General features: G+C 43.1%; 1 protein-coding gene across 15 annotated transcripts in view; it reads right to left on the reverse strand.

Annotated features, from left to right (window-relative positions):
* KMT2C (lysine methyltransferase 2C) overlaps positions 1-15,594 on the reverse strand; it is a 206,933-nt gene that overhangs the window by 15,350 nt on the left and 175,989 nt on the right. For 12 of the 15 annotated variants that reach the window (XR_003002445.1, XM_024739165.1, XM_024739164.1 and 9 more), the window contains 8 exons: positions 14,649-14,881; positions 10,099-11,811; positions 5,497-5,709; positions 4,639-4,803; positions 3,052-3,193; positions 2,769-2,916; positions 929-1,107; positions 705-841 (listed from right to left, as the gene is read on the reverse strand). Coding sequence is in view for 14 of the 15 variants with exons in the window: in XM_024739165.1 (XP_024594933.1) it covers positions 705-841; positions 929-1,107; positions 2,769-2,916; positions 3,052-3,193; positions 4,639-4,803; positions 5,497-5,709; positions 10,099-11,811; positions 14,649-14,881 (2,930 nt within the window). In the remaining variant the exon portion in view is untranslated. The remainder of the gene's footprint in view (positions 1-704; positions 842-928; positions 1,108-2,768; positions 2,917-3,051; positions 3,194-4,638; positions 4,804-5,496; positions 5,710-10,098; positions 11,812-14,648; positions 14,882-15,594) is intronic. The other 3 variants (XM_024739154.1, XM_024739159.1, XM_024739153.1) reach the window with 3 other exon arrangements.

Raw genomic sequence — 15,594 nt, forward strand, 5'->3', positions numbered from 1 at the left:
TCATGAGCCAATACCCAAACAAAGCTTCCATATACAGAAATTCTCATACAGGGATTCCAATTAATGTTAAATATTTGAGAGAACGTTAAACTATCTTAGACATTTCAATTCAAGGAATGAGTTAAACCTTGTCATGGTTTTTACAGCTGGTCAGAAGCTTCCTTCAAGGGGACCCCCCCCCCCAGCTCTGGGCAGAAGTCTGACACAGTCCACGAGAACACACCACTGCTATGTTCTGCTGATGACCAAAAGGTCCTGTCAACAGGCTATGAGTCTGGTTGCCAACGAAACATCATCAAGAATTAAGAGTATGAAGAAACCCTCAGCCATGTACTAGTGTTTGATATGAGCAGCTGCTTCCTGAACACAGTGCTTCTGGAAAACTTTCACTGTTGACAAAGCTCTTCACTGCTTAATTTTCTACGTGTAAATAGCTATCAACTCTCTGAAGAGCTCTTACCATTATACATTCTTTACTAAAACAATGAGATCTCTGACTTCAATTTGCCCTTTCTGTCTTGACTGAGGCCGAGATCAATTTCTAGTACTCACAGCAGCGTAGATGTCTGAAGGGACTGCTAAGCCAAGCCCTAACTTTAATCTTTATCCGCGATGACCCAGCTGTACGTGTCATCGTGAGCCATCTGACACTCCTTTAGGAATGGGTAATATTCTACAACGTCCAACAGCCAGTCCATCTTTACCTCAGCAGCTGTAGGATGCAGAGTGATTGCCACAGATATGAGACCCGATCGGGGACCATTTGGGGATGCACCAAAAGGTGACGTGAAAAATAAAGTGCCCGGCTCAGTTTTGATGTCATTCCTTCTAGATTCCAACCCTTAAAAAAGGAAGAATGAGTTGAGTGTTAACAGCTTTTCTAAACATTCGTATCAGCCAACCCCCCGCACTGCACTGCGCCCCCTACCTTTCCCGGTGCCGCTCGGGAGGATTGGAATGATGGGGGATGGCACGGGCTCCGGAGGCTCCTCTTTGACCAGGGACAGGTCTGGGTATCTGCTCACTTCCATGCCGACCACACTCTCAGGAGAGGACGAGGGCACAACACTGTCAGGGGTGTCCCGGTCACCCCCATGGTCCTGTGTCCTGGGAGCAGAATAAATACACATCAGCAGGCGCAAGGCTGCCGCTGGGGGCTTCCCGCACCAGCCCAGCCCTGTCTACGTGTGTGACCTTTGGACAGTGACAATAACCAGAGAAGCCAAAGATTCAGTTCAGGGCCAAACAGGAAATCTCTTGGGAAAAAAATAAGAAATATGTTTAACTATAAAGTAATTTAAATGGTATGTTTCCTTCTGACTAAAGCTTTAGCATCCAAGTTTAAAGACCTGCCAAAGGAGGAAGACGTTCAGATTATATAACACAGCATAGAAAGAATGGATACTCACACCTTTGCAAAGCTCCAGATCACTGAGACTAGGGAACACTCCTGTAGCTGAAAAAGGAAAGAGCAGTCCACCACACACCCAGGCTCGTGCGCACAGACGGGAACACCGGCCACTATGGCTTCAGCAGTCCACCACACACCCAGGCCCACGCGCACAGACGGGAACACCGGCCACTATGGCTTCAGCAGTCCACCACACACCCAGGCCCGCGCGCACAGACGGGAACACCGGCCACTATGGCTTCAGCAGTCCACCACACACCCAGGCCCACGCGCACAGACGGGAACACTGGCCACTATGGCTTCATAGGCCTTCATTTCTCTTAACTGACAAAGTGAAGTGCAAAAAGGAAGAGACTGGTCTAGTCCAAGAAGCTAAAGGTTACAAAGGCAAATGGGGCTGTAGGGCGAGTGTGGTCTTGGGCTAAACGTTGCACGGCAGCTCGAGAACCTGGGGTCTCACACCCCCCCACCCCAGAGGAGACGCCGTCAGGCTGAAGGAAGGCTGTGAGAAGCAGCATTAACAGGAGACCCGAGAGAGGCTTCCAAGAGGTCCCTGTGAGACCCCGGAGCGGGCGGCCCCGACACGCACACTCGGGAGGCCGCCTCCCGCAGCTGCCCCTGAGTGACAACTCCGGCACGAATCTAGCGGTAAGGTCCAGGAGAAACAAAGAGCTGGGTTCTAACTTTGGACAAGTCACTTCCCCGTGGTCCGCAGTCTTCTCGTTTATACAGTAAAGGGTCTTAGTCCAATGGCGTCTTATCAAAGAGCGGGTGGTTAGCAGATTTTCCAAGAAGAGAGAATAATTTGATGAGCTATATATATAAGAACCTCCCCTGGATCTAACTGGCTGGGTTGTGACTATCTACTAGGAGAAGCTGATTTTCCCTCATCAGAATCCTGGGGCTAGAGAACTGACACAAAGGAGTTACAAACTGTGGACAGGACAGCCCTTAAATTCTCTTCCACAAAAGCATGCTCTGCTCTGTGACTGCCGCTCTTTTATTCTGACATCTGCAAACGTCAATAAACCCAGTAAATCACATTAACAGCTTATAAAGGGCAATGATCTTTGAAATATTTTGCATGGAGAGTCCCAATGCCTTAATGTCTATTCGATTATTATTACTTGTTGAACCTCCTATATCATATGAGATTTCTAAAGTGCGCAAATGAATTCTTTTTAATAGTAAGAATGTTTTATAAACTTTAAATTCTGCAGAAAATTATTCACCAAATTTCACCTTTTAAGTGTTTTTACATGCTTTTCCTACAGACATTATGCTATATACAAACACATAATACGTTTTTAAATAAATGAAATAACTAAAAAAATACTTGAGAAAAAGGAACTTCTACCTTAATTCCTCCTGATTATTATGAGGCGGTGTTGGGAGTGAAGCAGGAACGTCCACTGTCTTTGGGCCTTGAGCAATCGCTCTGGCCAACAAGTCATCGTGTGGTCTGAACGGCAGGTGAAACGGTTTAGGTCCTAGGCTTTTGGTAACTGGAAGAGCAAAAACACAAAACCATAAATCAGTCAAAACTGGTAATGGGTAAACTTTACAGTCCAACTGCCATTTCACCACGCACAGCCGGCAAACTCCTCAAAGGTACAAGACTTGGAGGCTTGGCATCCTACCTTCATGGCTCACTAAAACTCCAGCTTTTCCAGCAAGTTCTTCAGTTGTTGCAAAACCATTTGCCATCTTCGGACAAGCCATAGGAGGTGGTGTAGGAGGAAGAGAGGCAGGGGGTGTTGGAGGATTACTTAAATTATTCTGCTGCAGGAGACCAAAAAATTTTAAATTATATGCTACTGAGCAAATATGCCACGACCTTGCTAAAACTTAGTTCTGTGAATTTTCAGCACAGGGAGGCAAGGTACAGAAATGTAATCAGAGGCACCTTCATTCCCAAAATGCACACCAAGAAGAAAAAGAAACGTACAGGCCAGGAGGCATTTCAGTGGAACAAATACCCATCATCCTCTGGACATACCACCCACTGGCTCACTTTCCCCAGCTTGGGTACTTAGCTTTGAAATTAAGAAGCAAATTTATACTGTGCCTGATTTGATTCTATACAACTCTTTTCAAGTTTCACTGTTAAAGCCAGTGAAGGATAGCTTTTAAATTCGACCAATAAATTGTAGAGAGTTCTCAAAAAACTCCTTTATTAAATTAAGATATGCCCCAGTTCCATCAAAAACTTGAGAATTTAAGATCCTAATCCATAACTGCAACTTGTATCTTAGATATTAGAATCTGGATTGTCTAAAATCTCAAAAAGAAGCAAAAGGAGTAGCAATAACAACTAAATGGACTGAACCTTAACAAATGTAGTTTCCCCGCAAACATTTCTCCCTGCTTAACATCTGTCACCAATTTGTCATTGATTCATTGACTAGTCTCTCAGGGACTGTTGGACTCTACCAATAATTCCATGCAAATCAAGTGCAAGGTAAAATTACAAATCTTGCAAAGATCTAGGATTTCTGAAGATGATGAAGTTGCGTGGAGAACAGCTTGCATCAGAAGAGAAGGCATTTACAAGACTTGGGAGAGGTTCTAACTGAAGAGAAAAGCCAACAACGATAATAAATGGAATGTCACAAGAGAATGATTTTAATACTAAAGAAGAGAAGCCCTCAGAAAAAATGATGATACTCTCAAATATTTTTGCAAAAAAGATCACTTAACACAAGTCAGATGTGAAGTAAAGAGTATCTAATGAGCCTATCATAAAACTTTGTTAAAAAAATATTACCAAAAGATAAACTTGGTTCACTTTGATATTATTTTTGTAGCCTAAGAACTAATGCACAGGTGCAATTAGTACCTAAATTATTAGACAAAATAAGTTTTTAGGTTTTTTTCATTGTATTTTTCAGGGTAAATTCCTAACTACATTTTTTACTCTATTTACTCTGAATTTGGAGTCATCTTAAGAGTTAATAAAGATTATAGGAAAATACATATTTTCCTACCACAGAAATATACAATGGATGTTTTTCACAATCTGTATTCTGACCTATACAAACATTTCAAATGTTCATATTGGAAACACTTTACCTGGTAAAATTTTAACCTTTTAGTTGAACTAGAGTTTAAATGGAACTTGGAAGATTAGATAGATGTAAACTAGATGGAAAAACAAGACAAGCTCTACCAATTCTGATATGGCATCCAAAGAGGAAGCAAGGTAACACCTTGGCAAAGAAACATACCTTGTAGATCAACTGAGAATAGTAATCCGAAACCCCTTCAAGGGTAGCACTGCCAAAAGTTCCTAGAAGTCGATTCCCACTATTAAACTGGCCACTGCCGTAAGGAAGAAAGTGGGCAAAGTTCACTCCAATGACTGGTTCCATTAGAGGGAGCAGAGAGAGCTGCTATTGAAAAACACATTTAAGAGTAATGTACACGATAAACAAAACAAGTGTCTCTCAATTTTTCTAAGACCCAAGGCAACTTAGTCAAATAAGGCTTGAGAAAAATAAGACTTAAAAAATTCAAGTATCAAAATGCTGGAATAAGTGAGAGAGACTACGGAATCTTTGAGATATACTTAAAAATGAGCCTTATTCTCATCTGTCTTAAAGGGATGCTGCCAGGCTTCTAACAAGAAAAACACCTTCCTTATCTTCGCTCAGCAAGAATCAGGGCTGAACTGAGGCTAGGTGCCCCCAACGGCACTCTTCAGCAGCTGTCTCCCACCTTCTGTAACAGCCACAAAGGTGTAAGAATGCACTCTACTAGGGGGAGAGACCAATGCCTGTGTTTCTTTGCATCCGGAGTCACAAGTAACGTGGACGGAATTTTTCTTGGTGCTGAGGCTGCTCCCTTTGAATATAAGTAAATCTTGACCAGCGCCAACCAATCCATCTATTTTACTAAAATTTTGGGGTGCCAGTAGGATAAGGTGCAAGTTTGCTTGCACATAGGAAAGCTATTAGGTTGCTTGTTGAGATGTCTTTTACCCCTTAACTCTCTACTTTTGGGAAAGTTTCACTTTAACAGGGTTGAAAAAGCTTCTGATGTCTCACTTCCTTGAATTTTTAAAGGGGCTGCTCCAAAAGACTCACCTGCTTCAGGTGGGTAAAGGTGTCGGTGGTAGAGAACATCGCTTGTTTCTCCTCTTCTTCCTTTTTCCTTTTCTTCGACCGAGGTGCTGCCTTCTCTCCGGTCCTCTGAGTCCTTTTGCTTCGCTGTTTCTTGGTTTCACTTCCTCCATCTGTTTTTGGCAACTGGCTGTTGCCACATCCAAAACCACCTTGCACTTGAGCCCCCAAAGTTTGCTAATGTAATTGGAAAGGTTAAGAAATAAGTGAACTATCCACACGCTTGAATTCCAGCTCCTGCTAATCCAGTTCCATCCTAAGACACAATGTTCCTAACGTGGGCACCCAAAGTAAGGAGGGAAGATGGGTGGCATCAAATGGCCTGTTTTCTGAGAACAGCACCCCTTTTTTGAAACATGATTCTCAAGTATGGAAATCAGTAAGCTGAGGAGAGAGCAGAACTCTTAAGTGTGGCTATTCTCCCTTTCAGAGGAAGCATTACTCCTCAGGCCTGCCCATACTTGTGCCAGTGACAGCCCAGAGCTCCTTCTTCCTGCCCACTGGCAACTGTGGAGGAAGGGGTGCTCTTAGCTAGATGGCTGTGGTGGTCTCTGCATGGTGGTCTTGGGGGCTTATTTGGGCTCCCCTTAGGAATGGGTGAAATACAAGGTATGCGGGCACCACTGCTAAGCTCCAGAAAAGTTTCACAGCCTATGCATCTCAGTTGAGAGGAACAGCTAGCCTCAGAGATCACTAAAAACAAACAACATTGTTCATTCAAATTAGTTCATGGTCATACATCTGACTGAATAATAACTGCTACATACTTAAAGTCAATGAAAGAAGACCTATATGATAGCAAATAAGCCTATTCTTTGCTTTTGTCTCTATGGCTAAGAACAAACCAGTCCTTAAAGAGGTTTTTAAGGGTAGTACTATCAATACTTAAAAATACGGGACTATTTTTAGGGGCCATTATTTCTAAACTTGACAGCTATACTTTGCTATAGGCAACTATAGTTGCTAAACTTATTTTAATGTGCTCCGCATTGATTCTTTGAGGGTTTGCAGATCATAGTTTCCATTTATATATATCTAAATGACTTAGAGCATGGATGGCAAAACTGTTCTGTAAAAGGCCAAAGAGTAAATACAGCTACCCAACTCTCTGCCCTGGTACTGCAAAATCAACCACAGACAATTCATAAACTAATGAGCTAGGCTATGGTCTAATAAGATGTTTTAAATTCATCGACACTGAACCTTGAATTTCATATAATTTTCACATGCTGTGAAACACTACTCTGTTTCAGATTTTCTTCAACCATTAAAAAGTGTAAAAACCATTCCTGGCTCATACAAAAAAGAGGGGATATGGAAGCAGGAACACAGTGCCCATCCCAGGGCTAGATCGACGGTTCTCAAAGGGTGGTCCCCAGAGCGGCAGAAGGAGCACCGCCGAGGACAGTTAGAAATGCACATTCTCTGGTCCCACCCCAGACCTACTGAATCCAAACCTTTAACAAGCCCTCCAGGTGATTCTGATACATTAAAGTTCAGAGAACCCGGGCCTAGAGCTGTGCCTCTCATGTCCATATGAATGCGAATCACCTGCAATCTTGTTAAAAAGCACCTTCTGACTGGTACACCTGTGCTGGGGGCACAATATCCTGCTTCCTGAAAAGCTCCCAGGTAAGGCCGATGCCGCCAGTCCTCAAGGACTGCAGTGTGAGTAGCACAGAGCAAGGCCCAACAAGCACTTCTTACCAGCTTATAAGAGAAGAACAATGCAACCGCTTATTAGGTGTGCAGCAGGGTCAGGCACTGTAAGTGCTGAACAGACTTCTCCAATCCTCACAACTTCCCTAAAAAGCAGCTATCACTACAGTTCAAAGAATACTTTTAATTACAGAAGAACACAAAAGATTAAAAATCACCCAAAAGTTTGCCCGACACAGGAATAGTTCACATTTTAATGTATTTGTTTTCGATCTTTTATCTATGCCTACATGTATTTTGCTAAACACACAATGAATCACACTCAGTATTCTTTTATTCTGGTGGTTGCCTTTTAAACTTGACGTGGTTTGTTCCCCGTGACACTAAACATTCATACGTAACAAATTTTAATGGCTGCAAAAAATCTGTATATTCAGATACAGATATACAGAAACAATAATCCAATCAATAACTACACTAGTGGATTTAGGTTGTTTTCTCTCACTTTTATCTATTAGTAAAGATAAAGTCATTCATTAGCTATTCACGTGGTCACACCTTTGCACATATTAGAATTTTACGTTCCTCTTGCCAGATTCCTAGATATGTCATTGGTAGTCATGGGTATGCACCACCTTTTATTAATATCACAAGCACAAGGTGTACCCTAATTCCTTTAATCCCTGTGGCAACCCAGTAACAGGGAGCATTACTAATCCTGTTTTACAGATGAGGAAACTGAGGCTCAGAAAGCCTGACCTGCCCAGGCTGCACGCTGGAAAGAGACGGAACATGGATTTGACGCAAGCTGAGTGATGTGAGCTCTCAAAGCCTCCCAAGGCTTTACCCCTACGCTACAACTAATGCCAGCTTATGTGTGAGAAAACACATGTCCTCAGCACGGAGGACAAACTGGGCCTGTCCAGCTACTGCCACAACAATTCTGCCTTCAGTGTGACTAGAAAGTAAATGAATTTCATCATTTGTAAAACGGGAATAATAATTGTGCCTGCCGTACCTCAGGGCAAGCGCCGAGCACAGTGTAACCCCTAGAATGTGCTTAAGAAGGCATCACCCCTAGTAATCCAGGGCCTCCGCCCCTTGCTGCCCTCCCAGATGGATATGAGAACATGTGACATAGTCCAAACATTTATACATATACTAATTGATCTCATCCCTTTTTCTATCATAACACCCAATATAAATGTTTTTTTACATATAATCACTAGTATTAGGACCTAACTTCACTCCACCGAGTACCAACTATGTGGTATTGAGAGAGAAAGGCGCTCAGGATGCCGTCTACACCCTTCAAGGAGCCGTCTGTGCTCAGTGGTACTAGAGAAACTGCTATGTAAGCACACGGGCATCCACTTATTTGAGACTGGCTGAGCTGAGTAAGGTATCTGGGGAAGATGATTCCAGAACTGAGCCTTAAAAGATACAGATATTGGCCAGATGTAAAAAAAAACAAAGAAGGGCAAAAACAGCAGCATATGGCCATATATGGAAGGGTAAAATCAGAAAGACACTCAGGGACTGCAAGTAGCCTGGTATTCCTAGGGGCAGAGGATGCAATGGACAAAGTAGCTAGAGATCAGGCCTATTTGCTGATGACAAATATGACTGAAAAAGTTACCACCACCAAAATTTACAAAAATTACATGACTCTATGGGGTTACCACTCAACCTCTACTGAATCAGACAAATAAGAGAAAACAAAGAGTAAGCCAATACTTGCTAAACAAATGGCTTCACTAACAATCTTAAAATTGCAAATTTGGACAACTAAATATATAGCACTCCACCTCATTCAATTAAAAAAATGAAAAATTTTAAATCTAATTTGAGAAGCACTATAGGGAAAGCTTTATGAACACAATAGCCAAGGTAGTGTAGCATTTGAAAGATAAAACAAGTCAACCAATTCCTACAACCTAGAAAACTCCAGTTTGGGAAATATGTCAAGGAAGTTCACTGAAATGCAGGAGATCAAATCTTGTAAAGGTATATTTACAACAAAGTTCTTCATCAAATGAAAAAACAAAAGCAAATCCAATGTTCTATAACTTAAAAAGGGGACTTCCCTGGTGGCACAGTGGTTGAGAATCCACCTGCCAATGCAGGGGACACGGGTTCGATCCCTGGTCCTAGAAGATCCCACGTGCTGCAGAGCAACTAAGCCCGCGCACCACAACTACTGAGCCTGCATGCCACAACTATTGAAGCCTGTGCGCCTAGAGCCCGTGCTCCGCAACAGGAGAGGCCCGCGCACTGCAACGAAGAGTGGCCCCCGCTCGCTGCAACTAGAGAAAGCCCGCGTGCAGCAGCGAAGACTCAACGCAGCCGGAAAAAAAAAAAAGTCTAACACTTAAAAACTTAAAAAGGGCAAAATATCGACACATGGAAAACCACAAAGATAAAATAGCATCTACCTGTAAAACTGTGTTTCTATAAAGTATTAATACTTTGCAACAGAATAGATTCCCAATATGGGTTATTCCTGAGAGTCCCCAAGGGTGTTAACAGGGTGCGTGAGCTATTTTCTATATTTCAAAGAGGTTAATGGAAACTGCACTCTATCTGCAATTAGGACGTGTAGATGTTTACTTCTTTGTTTTAGTTAGATCAACTCAATGTGGCGATAATCAGCTGACAGGAATATGTTACGTATGAAACGCATGACCCTACAGCTCTCTGATTTTTGAAAGATACAGTAAACAAATTATTACTTGATATAGTTTATAGGTATAAACCAAAACATGAGGTCTGCGGTTTTTTACTCCAGAGTAAAAAGGTTATAAAAGATAGCGCTGAAATCAATACAGCAGTTGGCACTAATCTGTTGTAACCATAATTTAAAATAAAAGGGGAAAAAAGCAAGTTGTTCTCCTGAGCCACACTTACCACGTCGGCTGGGTTCTGCCTCTCCACCAGTTTGTTATCCTTCGTACCGTCGTCTTCTGAACAAAAACTCCCTTCCGGTTTTTGATTTAAAAGGGAAGATGCCTTTTTATTTTTCAGCAGGTGCTTCAGAAGCTCATTGCCTGAATCTCCTTTGGCAGCAGGAGCGCCGGCAGGTCGGGGAGGACTCTGCCCCGGGCAGGCAGCGCCGGCCACAGCCCTTTCTTTGGCCCGATCCCCAGGGCGCTCCTCCAGTTCAGGTCCATCTGGGCCAGGGCGCCGCTCCGGCTCAGCTGACTCCAGTTTCATCTCCCCAGCGGGGGCAGGCGCGTCGAGGGGGCGCTTATCCACCTCTGCACTCGCACAGGTCTGCTGACCTGGGGTCCCTCGTGCGAAGTCACCGCTGGGCAGTTCGTTCTCTGGCTCTGCGCGCAGCGGGCCCGCTGCCGGGTCAGGAGGCGATAGGCCGCCCGGTTCCGCCGCCTCAGGTTCTCCTTGCTGAGGGAGCTCGCCGGGTGTGTTCACTGCGGGAGCAGAGGCAGCTTCCGAGACACCCGGGGTTGGTGGAGCAGTTACATCCGAGTGGGGAGTAGAAGGTGCCTTGGTAGATTCCGCATCGTCGTCTTTCTTCTTCTTTCTTGTTCTCTTCTTTTTCCCTTTCTCTTCCGGGATTATGTCAGAATACAGCTGAATGAGAGACGGGGCTGATCCTGGGTAACTCTGTCCACGGCTTACAGCCGGGTCTTGGCCACAGGGAAGACTGCTATTAGCCACTGGAGGTGCTGCAGGTAAAGCGGGTGTAAAAGGAGGCCTCACCGGGGATTGCTGGAAGCTGGCCCCAGGAACACCTCCATGTACCGGCTTCACAGAATGGAAATTTGGGCTTCCACCAGGAATTGACGGTGAGTCAGGAACGAACGAGGGAGGTCCCATGTGCCTTCGCTCACTGGTTTGCATGAAAGTTGGGGTGGGTGGTGAATTAATAGACCCTTGCTGTAGGTTCTGCTGCTGTAAAACCGGGCCCGCTTGCTGTTGCTGCTGCGGAGGCTGCGGAAGGGGTCTTGGAGGTTGCGTAAAATCACAAGGCAGGTCAGAAGCGTAGAATGGAATCTGGGACACAGGTGTCCTGCTGCTTAGTTCTGAGCCCATCATGCCGTGCTGCTCCATTTCCACCCTCTGCTGCAAAGCTCTCTGTCTATCTACTTCTTGCATGAGCTGGATTCGTTGTCTCTCCTGCTGTTCTCGTAAACGTTCCTTACGTTCCCGTTCTTGAAAACTTTCACTAAAGGGGTTATTGTCATCGAATTCCACCCGTGGTGGCGGTCCACTCTGTGGATTTGCATTTGACACTGCCCCTGGGGCTGGGGGGCAAGTTTTTATTGGTAACTGGGCCACTGGAGGCTGAATCCTAGGAGGGTTGAGGGCGGGGCGGGAAGGAGCACCGGGAGGCTGCCACCCAGGGAAACTGGGCAAACTGGGCGTTCCCGCAGGGCTCGTGTGGCCGGGAATGACCGCGGTGTGCTGCTGGTGCTGTAGCTGCAGTGGTGCCATGGGGAAGCTGGACTGGCTCATGGGGGGCGGGGCGGCACCTGGCACCAGGGGCAGCGGGGGCTGGACGCCTGGCATCACGGCGGGCGGGGCCATGGCGCACTGCTGCTGCTGCTTGATCCGGTAATCTTCAATCAACTCGGCGTGCTCTTTCTGTTGTTTACGAATCTGGAAGAGCAAAATTAAATCTTACTCGTTTATATGTGCTACGGGTGTCAAATAAAAACACTGGCTGACGATTATGGTGGAGGTTATAGAGAACGCAGTTATATCCAGCAGAGGCAAAAATATCTTGCTTAGGCAATGGCAAAAATCACCAAGGGGGAAAAAAAAAAAAAAAAAGAAAGGAAGGACTGATCAACTAAAACTGCCAAGCTTTTCAATAATAGCATGTTTCTAAATATGAAATACCAAAAACAAATTTGAAAAACATTTTTCTGAAATAAATATTTAAGAAAATCTTTCTCTGAGTCATAAACTACATATAAAAATAAAATAAAGGCTACACAGGAATCAGCTAACTGTTAACTTCTTCAGAAGTTACATTAATATATAAGGTTAGACTAACTGTGAGATTTAACTCAAGCTTTAACCATTTAAACGTGTTAAGATTTCATTTCTTAAGTATACAGAAGTGCACAACATGTTAAGACAAGATGAATTACCTGTACATATACCACACCCTCCCCTCCAGGTTAAAAAGACTAGATTGGCAATAAAACTCCTTGAATTTAATGGGTAACATATTCAAATTATAATTTCTGAAATATGTAAAAGCTCTGAGGTAACGTTTTGAACAGTTCCTAAGAGGCTCCTAATATAATGACTGACTTGTGTCAGTTAATTAATCCCCAAAAGCCTTTGTACCCCCCCCATGGGCAGATGCTACAGACCAATCTCAATGAAGATACAACCTGCGTCCTAAGGACACACCACCTCACTTAGGGAGCTGGGAGAAAGGGGTGCAAGATGATGTACATACCCTCCCAAATCACTCAATTTTTGTGTACTATACTAGCACACCGAGCCAGTTCTGACAGGTTTTCAACTTATTTTCAACAGTTTCCCAGGCAGACTAGCATATTCTCTGCACATAATGGTTCTGGTCTCTTTTCCCGTAGCTGTGGCAACTCCTACTTCTTTTCTTCTCTTTCCTGACTGGCTTACTAGCTAGAACTGAGGAATTACCATCGGACTGGCGAATGAGTATGAACATACATGAAGCACCAGAACACTAACTGGAATACAGAATGCGGTGATCCATGCCTTTGCCGTGACATTTTAAAATTCTCTTAAAAACGTTGTCATGAATTGCTTATCTTAATAAGATTACACTGGACTGCAGGCAACTGTGTTGTAGCAGATGATGTGTCCTATTTCCCAAGTATAGTATTACCTTCTAAACAGGATTTGATCCATGGATATGCAAAAAAGCTAGGCCCTCGTCATAAAAAATTTATATAAAAATACCAGAAGGCAATAAAAAGGCTAAAAATAAGTTATAAAGAAATCCTTAAAAGCATTTTTACTTGAAATAAACACAGCCCCAGAAAGTAAATTTAAAGAGAAAGGAAACCTCTCATTCCGGAATAGTCCTGGTTTTAAACAATGGAAATCATACTGTAATCAGCGTGTTGTTGGGACATTACTGTGGGAGCTATAGCTTGGAGATGAAATGCCACAGTTGAAATCCCTACTCCAATGATCAGTTATGTCACCTACCTCCACAATGACTCAGCAGATTCCTCACGTGTAACATGGTGATAATACTACCTTGTTCATAAGGTTATAGAGAACGTCAGGTAAGACAGGGCATGTAACTGTGTTCACTACACAGAAAGCGCTTCTGTGATTTTTACTGATTCAATCTGCTCTGAATTCCTCCCTTTCCACTATTAACATTGGGAGTAAGATTTAAATTGACAATCAAAAGCAAGATTGACCTTTTTTGGTGTACAATTCTATGAGCTTTAACATGGGTAGAGATTAGTGTGGCCATCACCACAGTCAAGATACTGAAGGACAGTCCAGGGGTTCCCAGTTTTTGGTGAGTGTGTTAGAGATGCAGTCAATATTTGTGTACAGGTTTGTGTGTGAACCTAAGTTTTTAATTCATTGAGTACCTAGGAGTGGCCACTTAAAACATTTTGAACACTAAATAAAAATTTAAAATTTTACTTCTTCTTGAGTATAACTGATATTTCAGTATGTGCATTTTCAGAAACATCAGGCTCATAATGGAAAGTAACAGCAAAATGATCTCATTTTTCAGGAATGAGTCCTTTACATAAGATACATCAATGTACTTTAAGACCAAAATGATATTGAGAAGGAATACTAATAAAAACATACTATGGGGGGCTTCCCTGGTGGCGCAGTGGTTGAGAGTCCGCCTGCCGATGCAGGGGACGCGGGTTCGTGCCCCGGTCCGGGAGGATCCCACATGCCGCGAAGCGGCTGGGCCCGTGAGCCATGGCCGCTGAGCCTGCACATCCGGGGCCTGTGCTCCACAACGGGAGAGGCCACGGCAGTGAGAGGCCCGCGTAAAATGATTCAAATGCTCTATCTGAAATTCCATTAGAAACTAAGGAACCAAAGGACACGGCAAAGCAAAGGTCAACTCCAAGTAGAAAGCCTAGGATCTCCCCATGAGCTGTCCTCAGGAAAGCTAAGACTCTGCACAGTGACTTCTCAGAACAGGGAATGTAACTGAATTTCCCCAGCTGTATTAGCTATACCAGTATGAAAACAGTTCTTCTAGGTCAGGATTATGAGAACTTCTCTCATCAGTGGCGCTTACTCAAAGTACGTGCTGTGTGACCACGACTCTGGGGCAAGGACAGGGGTTATTTCTTCAGTTAGTAAGAGGTCTCAGAGCTGTCACTTTGACAGTGCACTTCTGTGTGCCATTTAACACCAATCGAAATCCTTTACAATTCATCAATGACAGACCAAAACATTCTATGCATTAACAACTGCTTCTGTCTTGCAAACCTATTTGTTACCTGTTCTAGCTGCTTCTGAACCATGCTTTGCTGTTCAGTGACGTGCTTGAGCTGCTCTGCATCCTCTTCTGGAAACTCACGCCCAGCTTTCTTGGCGGTACGTTGTTTAGCTGAAAGGGCCTTTTTGGATTTCCTGTGTGCACCGATTTGTTCTTCAAGATATTTCTGCTGCATCTGAAGAAGCTGTTGGGTCTCCTGAAGCCATTCTTCATACTGTTTACGTTGTGAATCATCTGAGGAAAAAAGTTAAAATTCACCTGTGTTAATTTTCCAAAGAGTCCAATATAAGTTACACAAATCCATTTTGTAAGGAAACATTTTCATCATGACCTTGTAATAGATATTTTGAAAACATAATAGTAAATAACTATATAAAGTATAAGATTTTAGAAAAATATTTAAGAAAACCAAAGAATGCATGTTTTAGGACACAGGCTAATATAAATATTATAAACCCAATCTTTGAAAAGCAAAAGACTTATCTAATGGAACACTATTTATCTACTAAACTATCAAATTCTCTAACCCATAAGCCAAACTATATATCGAACTATATTTGTATTTGATTAATTCAACTTTACAGATTTTGAAGAGACAAAGTAAGACATAACCTATTAAGGTCCAGAGCATGGATTAGGTATCATTTCCCATGCTAATTTCCCTAAGTTTATGGGTTTCCCCTATTTCTAAATGGTGAAAGTATGTCCTAAACTATGAGGGAGGGAACCTAGAAAGCTTTAGAAAGGACCAAAATGAAGTCTGTTTTATAGAGGAAATCCGTAAGTTAAAAACATTGGTAATTTTTATGAATTTCGTCATTTATATGTCTATAATTAAGCCATTAATCAAGTAAAATCTTCTCTACTTGTATGACTGTCATTAATATCTCCCCAAATAGTTGTATCTCTTCATCTTGTAGCAATATTCCTTCTTAATTCTTTAAGGG

The sequence above is a fragment of the Neophocaena asiaeorientalis genome, unplaced genomic scaffold, assembly GCF_003031525.2.
Source record: "Neophocaena asiaeorientalis asiaeorientalis breed wild unplaced genomic scaffold, Neophocaena_asiaeorientalis_V1.1 scaffold145, whole genome shotgun sequence".
In the NCBI taxonomy this organism is placed as follows: domain Eukaryota; kingdom Metazoa; phylum Chordata; class Mammalia; order Artiodactyla; family Phocoenidae; genus Neophocaena; species Neophocaena asiaeorientalis.